At 36.7% G+C, this 17537-nt stretch overlaps 2 protein-coding genes across 2 annotated transcripts in view; one reads left to right on the top strand and one right to left on the bottom strand.

Annotated features, from left to right (window-relative positions):
• Positions 1–11112, bottom strand: part of LOC110466067 — a 40784-nt gene extending 29672 nt beyond the window's left edge. Inside the window, exons 1-9 of the mRNA XM_021522343.1 lie at positions 11071–11112; positions 7689–7788; positions 5921–6103; positions 4560–4766; positions 3499–3708; positions 2723–2947; positions 2155–2376; positions 904–1536; positions 137–225 (exon numbers count right to left, since the gene is read on the bottom strand). Coding sequence (XP_021378018.1) covers positions 137–225; positions 904–1536; positions 2155–2376; positions 2723–2947; positions 3499–3708; positions 4560–4766; positions 5921–6103; positions 7689–7767 — 1848 coding nt within the window. The 5' untranslated portion in view covers positions 7768–7788; positions 11071–11112. The remainder of the gene's footprint in view (positions 1–136; positions 226–903; positions 1537–2154; positions 2377–2722; positions 2948–3498; positions 3709–4559; positions 4767–5920; positions 6104–7688; positions 7789–11070) is intronic.
• Positions 11113–11188: 76 nt separating this feature from the next.
• On the top strand, positions 11189–15553 carry LOC110466043 (beta-1,4-glucuronyltransferase 1-like). The gene is made up of 2 exons (XM_021522291.1): positions 11189–12580; positions 13370–15553. Exons 1-2 carry the CDS (start codon positions 11492–11494, stop codon positions 13562–13564), a joined length of 1284 nt encoding a protein of 427 aa, XP_021377966.1. The 5' UTR covers positions 11189–11491; the 3' UTR covers positions 13565–15553.
• Positions 15554–17537: the final 1984 nt, after the last annotated feature.

Here is a 17537-nt window from a genome sequence, read left to right on the forward strand (position 1 = left end):
ACCAGGAACAATTCAAATCTGGCATATAAGAAAAGCAGAAATAGGTAGAACAAAGACATCACAGTATATTTTGTAAGTTAAACATCCCTAGGATGACTAGAATTTTTACTATTATTTCCACATGATCAACATGTTATATTTCCTTGTTATCTTCATCATCTATCTGTATTTCAATATCCTCAGTGCCAGATTCATCTTCTGTTCTGTTGTCCAGAAGAGGGGCATCTGAAAGATAAAATCAACAATCAAATATAATGTTTATTATACTTAATTATAGGCTGCCACGCTTTGTATCCAGTGGCCAAAGTAAGAACAATCTCCTCATCGTTAACAAATGCATGGAACTACTTTCTCTGTACATTCTAACGATGCGGTGATTGGGTTGACCTAAACCATTCTTTCTTATTGTTATTGCTATGCATGAAATTGGACATCTCCTGATAAGAAAGACATTGATCAACACTATTCTCCATTAAAATTACTTGAACACGTTGCATATTACATGGCAGGCAGTGCATGCAAGATTAATTTTTTGACCAGGAAAACCCCCCAAATGACACATGATACCATACAGTATGTACGTTTTAAGTGTGATGTCATATCCTGTCAAAGCTTGTGTTAACATTATATTTTAACCAGGTATAGGTCAGTTCATTGACCAATGAAAAAGCTTCTAACATCTTCGTCACATGTGACATAGAGCAAAACACATTCATTACTGTGACTTGTGTAACTGTTGGTACAGAGGTGGAGAGTTGTGAAGCATGCACATGGTACAAAGTTAAATGATTATCAAGTTAATGAATCCCTGAGATATTGAGCCAAGTCTGAATATCAGTAAGTCAGTTAGATTTAGGAATGGGTTCAAAGAGCAAAACTGTATATTATCTGAGTTCTGCCTACCTTCTGTAGAGAGATTCTCCCTGGATGTTTCCAAACTGCCTGCAGTAGCTCTGCCCGAGGCAATGGAGGGACGTGAGGCCGTACTGTCCAGCGTATCCACAGTGACCGAGGTGGAGGCATCACTGATGCTCACATTGACAGTGTCTATAGAGCCAAACACCTCTGATATACCATCCCTGTTCACTGTGCTCACAGTACTGATGGAATGTCTGTTACTCACTGTGTCTGCCTGGCTATTGTTGCGCAGGCTGGAAGGAATGTTTGGTAGAGGTCTGTAATCAGCAGCTGATGAAATGCGATCTTCTGCTATCTCTCTCGCAGACCTGCCTGGTCCTAATGACCTTGTCCTTATGGCCTCCTCGTATGACGGCAGTCTTGCTGCCTCGTAGCCAATCAAAGCCACTCTGTCGTGTTCATCTATAGTGTTGTTGTAGACACGGGAGTACGGGGGTGGGGTTCCACCTACTTGTGGATAGAGACGTCCCTGGGGCTTTCTGCGTCGAAACACCATCACCACCATCACCAACAACAACACACCCAACACACTACATGCTGTGGCAATGACAATGGCCAGGGTGTTCATGTGTCCGCTTCCGTCATCCGTGTCTTTGTCTGTCGTCTGAATGGACTGGTCTGTTAACATACAGTATATGCATTTTAATCCAGAAGCTTCGTTAGTAGTGAGGTGAGCACTTGCTGAAGAAATTTCCAATTTACAACTATGCCAGTTATCTAACATACTTGTAATTTTGATTGCAAGAACAGTTTTTACAATAAAATAGCAAGAGGCATGGTGGTTCTACGGGGACAGAGTTGTTTGTCTTCTTAAGTTAGATAGATATTTTTGTATCAAAATCACATGAAAAAGCTCACATCAAAATTTCAGTTGTGTATACATATTTACTCATTACATGTTTGTTTTCCTTGAAAATAATAATATTCAAAATACTGAGTTATACTTTGTTTAAACAACAGCAAAATGGAAGTTCATTGTAACTGAGAATGTGTTACTTTAAATCACCCTTGATAGGGAATTCGAAGCAATCCTAAATGCTATCCGGTAATGTACATTCCAGCAAACCAGTGTTTTAGGATTATCTAGAAAACATGACTAGTAAATAATACTTCATGTAGAAATGTGTCAGGGGGATATGTTAAACCCATTTATCAATGAAGAAAATACTATATAAACAAAAAGCAATATATGCCTCACCTGTATTTTGCCCTGGTACAAAGCATCACAATTCTTACCTACTGGGACACATGTTGGTATGCTTGCACTCCAGTTATTTTGTCCCTGACTATTTCTAACACAGCTAAGTTGATCTTCCCCCGCGAGGCGGAATCCGTCAATACAGGAACACTCCAGCATAGAGCCGAGCAGTCTACACTGGTCAGGATCAGAGGTGTGGGAGTAACATATACACTGGCCATTGGGCACCAACGGAAACTTGGCGCAGGAATCGGATTGAACTGAAACAATCATTTACAGTAACATGAGAAATTCATCCTTCAACTATTATCAGTGTCTTCATATTTAACCGATTAGCACTCCCTTTGACAATGAACCTTGTATTGTAATTTCCCATAGTGATTTTTCTAGTTCATTTTTTGAATTTTTAACCATTGCATGTTTTAGTTTTCAGTTATTGGCAGTCACTTTCATGCACAAAAATATCCATAGCACCTTCCTATCAGCAGATATACAAAATAATGCACAATAAAACTTAAAAAATAAATAAAATCAACTGTGGAGAATCAGCGTAGAAGCAGAACAAAGGTTGTTAGTAGTCGATTGTGGTGAAGGTAAGAAACGTACCTCCACTGTTCATGCAGATTGGTGGCAGCTGTGACCACAGTTCATTTGTATGACACACGATCTCATCAGCTCCTCTAATTTTGGAGTTAATGCAGTAATACTTGATATGTGTACCAATAGGATACGTGTCTTGGTTCTCCCCCATTTCAAGGTCATTCATCCCAGGTATGATGTTCCACTTCCCATTGGCCACATCAGGAGGTCTGTTACAGCCCGGTATCTTAACTATATCACATGAAATCAAACTAGTCACAGTCAATGTAGTTCTAATGGTCAAAAGATATACTATATACTTTTGTAGTTTTCTATCTGTCAATACCAACTTGTTTTTTACCACTTAATATATAATGAGCACCTGAGCTGTATATAAATGAAATACATGTGCAATGAAAATAAAGCAAAGTATAATGAGCAATCCATAGTTCCCCAGAGACCTTATTTCAGTATACAACACAACACTATCCAAAGACAATTACAAACTGATGGTCTGGCATACTGATGGACTGTGGGAAGAACGAACTTATATAAATTAGAATACTGTATACTTTGAAATTTTCACCACTGTTTTGTGTGTTTTTTTACGTCTTCCGCAATGATACCATATATATATAGTAATTACGTGTGGAGGACAAAATTAACACCGAGCTAATAAAGATTTTACCTGTGAAGGGCAAATATTTGACTTCGCAAAAATTTCCCAGTATACAGTATTGGATGAAGACATAAAAACGTTGCAGATAAACAATACAAGTAGAATAAAATGCATAATGACTTACGACACACAGGTGGGTCTCCAACCCATTTTCCTCCGGAGCAGCGGAGTGTTGAATACGAGTTGAAGAGAAAGTCATCGTATGAGCCCCTAGATAACAGTTTGTAGCCGGAGTCACACCTGTAGGTTACAGGCGTGTCCTGTGTATATGGCGTCCAGGTGTTGAGACGTTCAGTAATACTGGCATGAATCACCTCCGGAGGGGGAGAACATTCTGAAAGGACAAATTCAATTTATTGTAACAAATATTATACCTCATTGTGTTATGGTGATTCCTCAAATATATCTCTCTGACACATGAACAGTCAGACAACCCAAAATTGAAGTTATTCTGTTGATTTCTAAAGTCAGAATGATCGTGAAAATGTAGAATCTGCCTCCCACACTGGGAGACATGGTAAGTAAACTGTCAGTTACTGAAGTGCTTTATCTTCAATATCAGCAATAACTTTACTGTTTAACATTAATAAATGCTGCCATCTTGCTACAAAACACATGTATGTATTCCATGGCAATACTGTAGTAAGATGACAAGAGACCAACTTAAGCCCCTAAGAGAGTGGTAATAACTAATCAGATGGTAGTACAATGTATATATGTATGTTTTCATCCTACTGTAACTCTCACAATTTAGCTTATTTGGGCTCATGAAAGGAAGACGTAGATAGACCTGCCACATTTTTATCTATCTCTACTCTTTCCTTAATAACCTTTGTAGTTTTCAGATAGCAACCATTTACTCTCATAGGAATTAAAAAAAACAGTTTCTTAAAAAGAACATGAAACACAGGAAATTTCAGTTTACAATGGAAAATAATTAGATGTTTATGACACACTTCCTCTATAGGCTAGGGGACAAGGGCTGCTTTTGTTAGCAGCATGATATTTTTTTTAAATATCTGTAGTAAACCTGTTTTATTTTATATATTTAATAATGCGTCCACACTGAAGTTTAGTACATTAACACCCACTAAAGGTTTCCAGTCCTATATGTCTTTATATTAATATAAGAGAAAATCATGTGTACAGCTCATCAAAGGGAAAACAGATTAGCTTTTCACTCACCTATATCACTTGTGCAGTCTGGTATGTTTGTCCAGCCTTCGACCGTGACCCAGCGTAAGCCCTGGCTACAGACAATTTTAAGTGAGCTGAGCGACTGTTGACGGAATTTGATACTGTATTGGCTATTACAGTGAACCTCAGCTGATTTCTTCGAGCTGTCCATTCTGACTGTAGCATGACTAAATGTTGGATTTGAGCAAGTCACAACTGAAAAGGAGAATCACAAGAAGCTTGTATTAGTTCTTGGAAAATGAAAAATTCATAAATAAAATAGTTCATATTGAAACCATGTCTTAGTGACAGCTGTCTTTCACACACATCCTGAATGCAGTGATTGGCAGAAATAAATTTCAAAATTATAATATAAGTACCTGTCAATTCCAAATCTTATACTTACTTATGGGCAATTTGTTGACACATGAGCTAGAGACTCACTTGTTGGCAATTTGTTGAACATTGAGTTAGATTCAAAGACTTAATTGTGGGCAATTTGTAGAGACATTGGGTTAGAGATGTTTAATATCATAATTACTTACAAATTATTTTAAGACCCAGCTTAGGAATACATATTTTGTCCCAATAACAGGATTCCAAACCACACCTAATACACAGACATTCAATATCTGTCAAAGGCTGCTGACCTAAACACAAGACATACTTGTGGCCAATTTGTCAACAAATTGAGGTAGATTCTAAGACTTACTGGGTGGGGGGCAATATGTTGACACATTGAGTTAGAGACTTACTTGTGGACAATTTGTTGGCACATTGAGTAAGAGACTTACTTGTGGACAATTTGTTGGCACATTGAGTAAGAGACTTACTTGTGGATAATTTTTTGACACATTGAGTAAGAGACTTACTTGTGGATAATTTGTTGGCACATTGAGTAAGAGACTTACTTATGGATAATTTGTTGGCATATTGAGTTAGAGACTTACTTGTGGACAACTTGTTGACACATTGAGTTTAATTATAAGACTTACCTGAGGACAATTTGTTGGCACATTGAGTAAGATACTTGTGGGTAATTTATTGACACATTGTGTAAAACACTTGCGGGTAATTTGTTGACACAGTAGATTATAAGACTTAAGCTTAATAGTGGGCAATATGTTGCCACATTGAGTTAGAGACTTACTTGTGGGTAATTTGTTGACAGATTGAGTTAGACTCTAAGACTTGCTTGTGGGCAATTTGTTGACACATTGACTTAAGATTATAAAACTTACTTGTGGGCAATTTGTTGACACATTGAAGTAGATTATAAGACTTACTAGTGGGCAATATGTTGACACATTGAGTTAGAGACTTACTTGTGGGTAATTTGTTGACAGATTGAGTTAGACTCTAAGACTTACTTGTGGGCAATTTGCTGACACATTGAGGTAGATTGGCTGGTTGCCACATTCCATTTGTACATAACAACTTGTTAGAGCCAATCAAACTGTAGCCGTCCTCACACTCCACACTAGCCTCCACAGAACCTAGCGGGTATGTGCGCACTTTGGCATTTATTATATGTAGTGGAGGACAATCAAGCTCTGTAAAATATAAAGCTGCCATTAAAATTTATACTCAAAACATAAATATCCTGAATGAGTTTTAAACTTCTGCAAATTAAAATTCTGACTATTCCAAGCACACACAATATCAGGTAGTCTGTTAGTACACTATACATGGCTGTTACCAACAAGTGGTTACCATGAAACAGCATTACTCACCAAGTAATTTTAAGTCAATAATATCTTCTTTTATTAATGTTCAAACTGAGTGAAAGAATAATACATACCACAAAATGTGTGCATAAATGTGTGTAAAATCATATTCTGATAAAGCATAGAAAACATTCATTTTTGACTGTGTTGGAACTTAACAGTAAACCAATAGACATTCACCATGAAAATGAATGTAGCCTGTAGGCCTATGAGAATTATTTATTTTATAGACCAATTTGTCTTAAGGTCATAGGAGTGTATTGATAAACGGAAATAGGAAGTACATCCCTAGTTGAAAATCCAATGTAGGGAGACAGTATCACAATTTCCGCATATTCTAATGTTTAATATTAAACTGATGAATCTTGTATGTTTATTATTGACAGAACAGTGTGTTCTCTCAATATCAAACTATTTCAAAGCAATCCAGGCATTAAATCAGTTGTTTTTTATCAATGAGTCACATGTGTCCATTTTCTGTACTTCAGGAAACCGGCCACCTATTTCACTTTTCAAGACAGATAACTCTTTCGTACATGAAATTACTATTTGTACCGGTATATGTTTTTTTATATAAAATGTAAATTTTTAATCGCTTATAGATCATTAATTTTATACAATTTCAGCATTTATTAAATTGATATACATTAATGCAATAGTAATCTATGTCAGTATCATTTTTATTGACATTATTTTGCAAAAAATTATGTCTTTCCTAAATTCACTCCTTTTTACATAAATTTCCATTTAAAATCCTTAAAATTCTGACAATCCTATTACCTTAATGAAGTTATTTCCTATGCTGTGTAAGATTCAGTGATAAACATAGCAGTTAGAGAAAATAAATCTGTTAAATTATTTTACTTCCTTTATATGACAGTCATTTAGTTATCAAACACATTAAATATATCAGTCAAATTTTCTTGGTCAAGATCTAATCTATCAAATTTCCAGTAGGTCTGTAAGAAATCTATATTTCATAGACCTATTGTCTATCGCATGCAAATTCTAAATTCTAAGACTGCTTGTGTTTAGATTGTTTTACCTATTAATTTTTACAAAGCCTCTCTTATGCTAATGATGAAGGTCACATTTAGTCTGAAGCTTATATACAAGTTCAAGATAGTTATTACAAACTGGTTTTGATAGATAGAATATAATTTTGGATACATTATTTTTATCTATTGATCAAAAGAACTTGAATATTTAAATATTTAATATTTGCATTGCTGATTTTTAAAAGGTTGATAAGTAGTCACAATATGACCATTAAACCACCCGTTTACCATTACCTATAGTAGTTGTTTTCATGAACAGTTTTATTTTTACATCAATATCTAATAAATTTCATTTTATTTCATGATCCACACAACTTTGCATGTAAAATAATAAGTACACTGCACATGCATACCTTTTGACCAGCAAGTCTTCAATGAAACAGCAATAAGGAGGTAGTAAAAACAAAGTCCGGAAAAACACATCTCTTCCATCTTACATTACACACAAAGTAACTGAAACAAAGGAAATGTCATCTTTTATACAACAATGAAACAATGGCTCTCATTAGTTTTTCCTTCACTGCAAATAAGATATATAGGATTGTTTTATCATTTAAAGGCCATGGTGAATTCAGGGGGATTAGGGTTGGTGACAATATGGTAGCTATAACGGTGTATATACAGTGCTTTGCTGTTGACAAGAGAAGAAAGGGGAGGCACCCTTATTAGAGCAGGTGCCCTTATTACATTGTAACTCAAATATGGCAACTGTGACTAGAGTAGAATATGTAACCCTACCACAANATGACCTCATAAATGTTGAAAAAATAAAAATCATTCCTTAAAAAGATAACATGCGCCTCATTCAGAAAGTCTTAATCAGAGCTCTTGGACTTCTTTTGATAATTAAAGTCAGAAGGAGTTGCTTCCCCTGACAATAAATAAGACGATTAACAAGACGCACACAACAACACAGTTTACACTTAACAACATTTTTTAAAGTTGGGAAAACCATTTTTTGTATTCTGAAATTTGGAATTTGAATGACTTTGGGCAATTATATATGGATACTGAACAGCAAAATATTAGGACTGTTTCAAGGCCATAGACTAGCATTGAAGGCTTTTCAAGTCCCAAAGTGAAATTCTGGGGTTTACCAGGCAACACTCTAAATTTAAGACTTTTTCAAGGCCCATGCAAACCCTGTGACAAATGTTTAATTGTGAGATATGAATTCAGATTTTTATGAGGTACGAAATGCAAACTATTAGGTATTTCTATTTGAAAATACATGAACTTTGCATATACATTGTATATAACCTGGGAGTTTGAAGGGTACTGGGTAAACGCAGCTATCCAAAACAAAAATAACAAACCTACTTACGTTAATGTTGTCTTACCTTTTCATTATCTTAATGTTTCTCAATCTAAACAAGCCTTGTGATCCATATTGACCCTAACAATGTTTAATGTGTTAATTGGCGTGCAGAGATAGGATTAGAAACTTGATCTTTGTTCTAGTAACACTATACCACAGCTATACAGCTGGTGACATCCAAGTTGAGGTTAAACTTAATGAGGTTAACAGGCTGAACTGACTTTTCATGTTGTTACAGTTATATATATATTTATATATCATGCTTTGTTATCTCAATGGTAATAACTCAAATGTATGTAACGTGGCACTAATCCAACATGGCTGTCAAACATGTGTGAATTTCCGCCAGACAATTGACATAATAAGAGCTTGTTACTCTTATGTTTTAGATCACCATTTAGTAATTAAATTGCGCTGAAATTAAACACACCCTTCTGCTACAGATAGTGAAACAAGATATGATTTTTTTTTCAAACATCTAATTCTATCTTCAAGTTTCATCAAACAATGTATGGTTAGCTTTCTCATATAATTACTGATACTGATGTTTTTAAAGAAACACAGCTTGTTTTGATATAGTATGTTGAAAGAACTAGATTGAATGTAAGAAACTTTCAAAAATTGAATTAATCATTAAGTTATTGAAGAAAACATGGTCTGCTCAGTGATTTTGTGCTGACTTACTCTTTTTGTATTGATTTTATTTGTCATATCTTACCAATAATCATTGCACATCGAGTCAACCCACCCCACACCTTTGTGTTTTTTCTAATTGTTTGAAGATTTTAAAAAGTCAATACATGTCTTTCCCCTAAAAATATGATAAATATTAATACACATTAGTGAAATGATGTTCCAATGTGAAACCATAAAATATCTCCATACTTCAAAACACAAATCTTCATAAATTGTTTTCTGAAGTCATCAGGTATGGTCTATTGATTCAGTCAAGTAAGTAAGTTTGTACGCACTAATGACGGCTTCATGACCATTTGTACTATAAGCACAGAAGAATATGACGTAAAAAATACTTTCCTTGATGTCTTTTGCCCATCTTTCTCCTGCAATACTAATTATAATTATAAAGTAACCTATTCCTAATTAATTCAGTAATTTCTTGTGTGCTTGTTTTAATGTCAAATTCTTTTGTTTTTGGTGTTATTTTTTTGCATTATAATGAACTTTTGTTTTTGTTTTGATGAACAATTTGAAAAACTGGTAGGCAAACAAATACAAATCTGGTCTCAGCTACACCTTAACCCTAGAGGCAGTGAACGAAGTCATAACTCACAACCAATCTTTTCAAAAGCAATACACTGAGTAAATAATATCATCATATCTTTATTTCCTGCAAAGCATTGAAGAGTACAATAGGGAAGAGTTTTCACCAGTCAGCCAAATCACACTGCGGAGGCTAATCATACATGTAAGTTGATAGTACTTATATTGATACCCAACCTCCTCTGCTCTGACGATGCAATATGTAAGAAAAATCTCACATCGTCAGAAAGCTACGCTATCGCAGCAGTTGATGATCAGTACACTACCACATAAGACAAAACTAGACATAAGTTAACCATACATACACTGCAGCAATAAATATTTACAGTCGCCAAGTGGGCAAGTCTTAAATAAGTAACTATTTCCTTTAAAAGGTTTATCTCAAACACATAAAGATAAATTTAAAATGAGGAAGATATTTAGGACTACAAGGTTTAGTTTGGTTAATAGTATTGTTTAACGTCCTATCAATAGCTATGGTAATTTAAAACTGTGTGCAATATGCATGCGTGTGTGTTTTGGGAGGCTGCGATATGTCATGACTACAAGGAGGGGAAAGGTCTTCATGTGAGTTTACATCTCGGTAAACAAACACAAAAAAAACATGCTATCATTCATATGCTCTACTGGGGCAATCTTCCAATCTTCACAACCAGATTTAACCACTGTCACAACTATTAAAACTCTATCATTTAATTTGTTAACGCTGCCTTGTTGACGACCAAGTTTCACTCGGCAGACATGAGGCCTTATATTTTTCATAAATGAATTCTTATTGTCAATAATAAGTTCGATTCATTTACATAGAAAGGAAATTTGACAGAAGATGAACGATGTTTTCCTTCTAATTCAGAAATTATTAAAATTCATCAGCAACATATAATGAAAGTATACAATATTTAGAAAGACCTTCATATCTTAAATAAATTGTGAAAATAAATTCGCCTTCATTCCGAGTTTCTGCAGAATGACAGCTATCGTGCAGGACCTGTTGTGAGAAACCAGAAAAACACAAACCAAGGTTGTATCGTCAGAAGTTGTAGGACCAACCAGATTCATTTTTGAAAGATGATATATGTGTTATTACTGACACCATACAAACAATGTGTGGTTTCAAGCTTAACTCACAAATATACCTTAGGTTTGTCCCCTGTGTTGTTATGTTCCTTACTCAAGACGCCATATTGGGTAAATTGACATCAATTGTTTACGGAATGCGCATGACCGGAAGTGTGAAACATAAATATTGTTTGGAATCGATGAAACGTGCTTGCCATGTACGGATTGTTAGACAAACACAGTTGAACTAGCCGAGAACCTATTTTGGTGAAAATGACGTTCGTTGTTATCAGGACAATCTCTCAATCGAAATTATCGTAGACGATAGTGACAGGGACGTGCTAATGGGTGTTTTCTAACAGGTGCGAGCATTATAAAGCACCTTGAGCAGCACAGTGACAACGATTATGATATGCTTATTTTATCCCGTTTGTTCTTTGCGTTGATCATTGATGAATTTTCTTCTTATGCAGCTAAAACGTTGAGGCTAAGATCACAATGGTGCTTGGAATGTGCATACGAAAACTTGGACTGGGCAGGATTATAGTTTTCTTGGTTATTGCAATAATTTTTCTTCAAATTGTGCATTTTTATTCCCTGACTAACATGAGTTCCAGAGAAAAAGAGTTAGAAGGAAAACAGCAATCTCACAAAACAACCCAGAAATTCTCTTCCACTGCAAGAAAAGTTATACAGCGCCTACACCATTCCCATCTTATGGACAGTAGTGGATCTTACTACCTAGTGAGGAATGTACTTATACCTGACGGTGAAGATACTATGTCAGATCATTCAAGTGATGTCACCCTGGTCACACAATGTTCTGCCAATCATCTGGATGATCTTGTTGATTTGGCTGAGCGTTGGAATGGGGCAGTGTCCATATCTGTTTTTACGTACGACAATGATTTTCCATTTGCTATCAAAGCAATGCTCTATTCTCACAAGTGTTTTAACCAAATTAGAAGACACGTTTCCATAAATATGATTTACCCTATTAATAAACCACCAAGGGTTTCTGATATTGACAACATTTCTTTTGAAGCAATTAACTGTGATGTGCCATTTCATGAATTAAGAACTACCAATACTGATAATTATGCAGTGTCTGGAATTGAATATCCTCACAATGTTTTGAGAAATTTTGCCTTAAAAGGTGCAAAAACTCCCTATGTGTTTGTTGTTGATATTGATATGATTCCATCAAGTAACTTATTGCTGGAGTTTAAAACCTTTATAGAAAGACGTAAGCAATCATCTGATGGACGCATTCCAAAACATGATAAAGTTGCCTTTGTTGTACCAAGTTTTGAAATCAAAGAATCTATAAGAATTCCAGAGACGAAAACAATGTTATTGACTCAAATGAAATCCAACAATGTCCGTCCGTTTTACATGGAAGCCTGCCAGCGTTGCCAGAAGCAGACGTCTTATAGTGTGTGGGAGAAGCTAGTTGACATTGATTTCCTGGATGTAGGGTACACTGTTGACTGGAAAGATCCCTGGGAACCATTCTTCATTACAGAGAGCCATTTACCGTTATATGATGAGAGATTCAAACAGTATGGATTCAATAGAATAAGTCAGGTAAAATGCCAATGATTACAAATATATTTTAAAGAAAAAGGTACCAGCTAATGTTTTATTCCGTCTTTGCGTATTGCAGAGTTATCTTCTCTTGGGAGCAGGTATTGATTGTTACGTCATTGGTTTGAGAGAGTAACGTCATCAATTTTTGAGAAAACGACAATTTTTTTCACACAAACCAATGACGTAACAATCAATACCGGCTCACAAGAGAAGACAACTCTGCAATATGCAAAGACGGAATAGTTAAAATTGCAATGATTTCTTCTTCACAGCCACTATTGAAACAACAAAAAGGAGATTCTCTGACTTAAAGTTATGTCCCTTGTCAAGGTGTTAGTCTCTCATTTTGATGCTGTGCATTTACAGTTTTTAGATAGCAACATTATTATTGGTTAAGTGTGGAATTTGCAGCATATGTTTTTATGATTTTCCTTATTAAAATGCTGTAAAATGCATCATGAGATGTGATTCATACAGAACACTTCTCTAGAAAAAGACATAAAACAAATAGTTCATGAACCTGATGATGATAATATGGGGTAATATAGTTTGACTTACTTTTATATGCTTTACCATGAAAGCGATTTCCAATATGTATATTGAAGTCATTAAAATATTAACACATAGAGAAAGTCATTTATTAAATCATGTGACAAAGTTAAAAAGATCAATGCCAATTAAATATGTAATTCATATTATTTCTGCACTTTTTTCTAATATTACTTGGTAGTTTTATTTAAAATGTTATGAATACGTGTATTAATGAATATTTTCGTATAATTGCAGGTTTGTGAAATGCACATAGCTGGCTACAGGTTTGATATCTTAAACAAGGCCTTCTTAGTGCACAAAGGATTCAAATTTGCTGGAAAATTTCATAAAAGTAAAGAAGAGGAACTTGGCAGAAACAGAATGTTGTTTAGAAATTTTAAGGAAGAGTTAAAATCCAAGTATCCAAATTCATCTCGTCGGTGCTACTAAATTTTTGACACGATGAATTAACAACATGAATTATTTTGAAGTAGCAAAACGATCTAGACCTAATCCAGTGATTAGGAAAATGGTGCTGTACTATTTTTCCAGTGAGACAGAGGTATGAATTCACAGTTATGCTCTACTTGGAATATTTTGGCCTGAAAATGTCTATTTGAAGACAATGATATATTTATACATAAAATGCATTAATATTCATTGCTGTAATAGATACTTATTTTTGTAATAACTATGAGTTATATAAGGTATGAGTAGGATTTTGATTGGCCTGCTGTCCTGAGCCACCATCAGTCCAGCTGTCCCACCATCTGACCACCACCAACTACTTGTACTACTATCCAGCCTCTATCAGGCTGGTTGTCCTGCTGTCCTGAACCATCACCAGTTTAGATCTCCCACCATCTGACCACCACTAACTTGTTGTACCACTATCCAGCCTCCATCAGGCCAGTATCCTGCTGTTCTGAGCCATCACCAGTCCAGTTGCCTCACCAACAGCTAGTTGTACTACTACCCTGCCTCTATCAGGCTGGTTGTCCTGCTGTCCTGAGCCACCATCAGTCCAGATGTCCCACTATCTGACCACCACCAACTAGTTGTACCACTATCCAGCCTCCATCAGGCCAGTTGTCCTGCTGTTCTGAGCCATCACCAGTCCAGCTGTCCCACCACCAGCTAGTTGTACGACTATCCTGCCTCTATCAGGCTGGTTGTCCTGCTGTCCTGAGCCACCATCAGTCCAGCTGTTCCACCATCAGCTTGTTGTACCAGTATCCTGCATCCATCAGGCTGGTTGTACTGCTGTCCTAAACCACTACCAGTCCAATTGCCCCAACATCAGCTGCTTGTACTACTATCTGGCCAATATCAAAATGGTTGTCCTATCCTGAACCACCACCAGCTAGTTTTACCACTATCTGGCCTACGTTAGACTTGTTGTCCCGCTGTTCTGAGCTACTACAAGCTGGATGTCCCACCATCTGGTTTTAATCACTGTCTGGCCTCAATCAGGCTGGTTGTCCTGCAAATCTGAGCCATCATCAGTCTTGTTGTCCAACCATTTGACCACCACAAGCTGGTTGTACCACTATCTGACCACCACAAGCTGGTTGTACCACTCTCCAGCCTCCATCAGACTGGTTGTGCTATCGTAAGTCACCACAGCAGGTTGGCCCTGCTGTTCTGAGCCACCACCATTCTGCTTGTCTCATGATCTTACCACCATCATCAAGTTTTCCCCTTTCCCAGTCAATCTTAAGATCTTATCTCCACAAAATTATCCCAGTAATGTAGATGTTTTAATACCCAGCCACTTGAAGACAGGAAACAGTGGTGGCTGGGTTGAGATTATATTAATGTCTATTAAGAAATATATTTATACCTTTTATATTCATCACAATAGACCATGTCCTGGACCATGCCAATGATTCTATGAAATATTTAATTCTACTTGATTTCAAGTTGCAAGTTGGCAAGGTATATGCCCTCTGACTTGAGCATACAAAGAACTTTGTATTGTTTGCAATGTCTTGTTTAAGTTTGAAGATTTTAACATATTTGATGCTCTTGACCTTGAACACAGGACAGTTATTACCAAAGCAGATACTACAGGCAAAACATCATTACTCTATATTTTACGGCTTGAGAGCTAGAAGATATTAACCTTTTTTAACACAAACAATCCTGTGACCTTGATTATGGGTAAAGGTCATATATTTACAGTTTTTGAGACCAGTGTAGATTCATCCATTCTGTCCATTGTTATTCATACATTACAATGTACACATACTATATACTAAGAATGTATTTTGAAGTTCAATTCCTATTTGCCTCAAATGTTTGAGTAATTCAGTAGCTGCTGAAATATTTGTGTGTGCTGTTTGTATCCTATGTATGATGTATAACTCCAGTATTATTGACGCATAAATGACCGAGAATTAACCTATAGTATATTTTTGGAAATAAATTGAAATTAAAAATCAATAAATTCATTTTTTGTTTTAATTTAAAAAAACATAAAACTTTTTTGAGATGTTCAGCATGCCAGATCCTTGTTTTCCCTATTATCTTCCTGTGAAAAATTCAAATGTCTTTCTGTCTTACTAAAAAGAAAAAAAATCAATCTTAAAAGGATATTTAAGAACATTGTGTGAAATTTGAAACTTTTTTTAAATCACATGATGAAAGAATAGAATTAGAAAATACTTGAAAAACATGCTANTTCTGAGCCATCACCAGTCCAGTTGCCTCACCAACAGCTAGTTGTACTACTATCCTGCCTCTATCAGGCTGGTTGTCATGCTGTCCTGAGCCACCATCAGTCCAGCTGTCCCACCATCTGACCACCACCAACTAGTTGTACCACTATCCAGCCTCCATCAGGCGGGTTGTCCTGCTGTTCTGAGCCATCACCAGTCCAGTTGCCTCACCAACAGCTAGTTGTACTACTATCCTGCCTCTATCAGGCTGGTTGTCATGCTGTCCTGAGCCACCATCAGTCCAGCTGTCCCACCATCTGACCACCACCAACTAGTTGTACCACTATCCAGCCTCCATCAGGCGGGCTGTCCTGCTGTTCTGAGCCATCACCAGTCCAGTTGCCTCACCAACAGCTAGTTGTACTACTATCCTGCCTCTATCAGGCTGGTTGTCATGCTGTCCTGAGCCACCATCAGTCCAGCTGTCCCACCATCTGACCACCACCAACTAGTTGTACCACTATCCAGCCTCCATCAGGCGGGTTGTCCTGCTGTTCTGAGCCATCACCAGTCCAGTTGCCTCACCAACAGCTAGTTGTACTACTATCCTGCCTCTATCAGGCTGGTTGTCATGCTGTCCTGAGCCACCATCAGTCCAGCTGTCCCACCATCTGACCACCACCAACTAGTTGTACCACTATCCAGCCTCCATCAGGCGGGTTGTCCTGCTGTTCTGAGCCATCACCAGTCCAGTTGCCTCACCAACAGCTAGTTGTACTACTATCCTGCCTCTATCAGGCTGGTTGTCATGCTGTCCTGAGCCACCATCAGTCCAGCTGTCCCACCATCTGACCACCACCAACTAGTTGTACCACTATCCAGCCTCCATCAGGCGGGTTGTCCTGCTGTTCTGAGCCATCACCAGTCCAGTTGCCTCACCAACAGCTAGTTGTACTACTATCCTGCCTCTATCAGGCTGGTTGTCATGCTGTCCTGAGCCACCATCAGTCCAGCTGTCCCACCATCTGACCACCACCAACTAGTTGTACCACTATCCAGCCTCCATCAGGCGGGTTGTCCTGCTGTTCTGAGCCATCACCAGTCCAGTTNGAGTCAGTGTGCTAAAATTTCTTCATTTTCCTTGTTAAGAATCAGAGGTGCTAGTTTCAAATCCTTTTCAGTCTGAAATCTGTATGCTAGATATTGAGTAAGGTGGTTTTATTGTTTTTTGTCACTTTGAATAATATTTCTGTTCATGTTAAAAACAAAATCAACTCTCTGTATAAATATATCAGGTGACCGTTAAGGCCCATGGGCCTCTTGTTTTTTTTACCTCAGCCTGTGAATGCTTGTATCAGATTTGATGAAATAAGACTTTAATACATACAATGCATGAAACAAGAGACCAACCTAAATCACTGACACATGTCTTGACTTTGGCACATTTGAATTTACTTTCAGAAGGATGTTCGCATGCACTTTGTATCAGGTGAGCTTATAAGTGACTTTGGACCATTAGATATTGAGCTTCAATATAGATATAGTTTTGGTCAATCTGATTAAAATACAGCTCCTCATTATACAATTGTACGATAGTACAACGATAGTATAAGGAGTTGTATTTTAATCAGATTGGATTTTGGTAAAAAAATGTACACAGTTTTAAAGGGATATTCCATTCAATTGATCCGAGAGAAATTGAAACTTTCACTAGGTGACCTTGACATTTGAGACATACTTCCTACATTTTGGTAAATAGCATG

Source organism: Mizuhopecten yessoensis, unplaced genomic scaffold (assembly GCF_002113885.1).
Source record: "Mizuhopecten yessoensis strain PY_sf001 unplaced genomic scaffold, ASM211388v2 scaffold11115, whole genome shotgun sequence".
In the NCBI taxonomy this organism is placed as follows: Eukaryota; Metazoa; Mollusca; class Bivalvia; order Pectinida; family Pectinidae; genus Mizuhopecten; species Mizuhopecten yessoensis.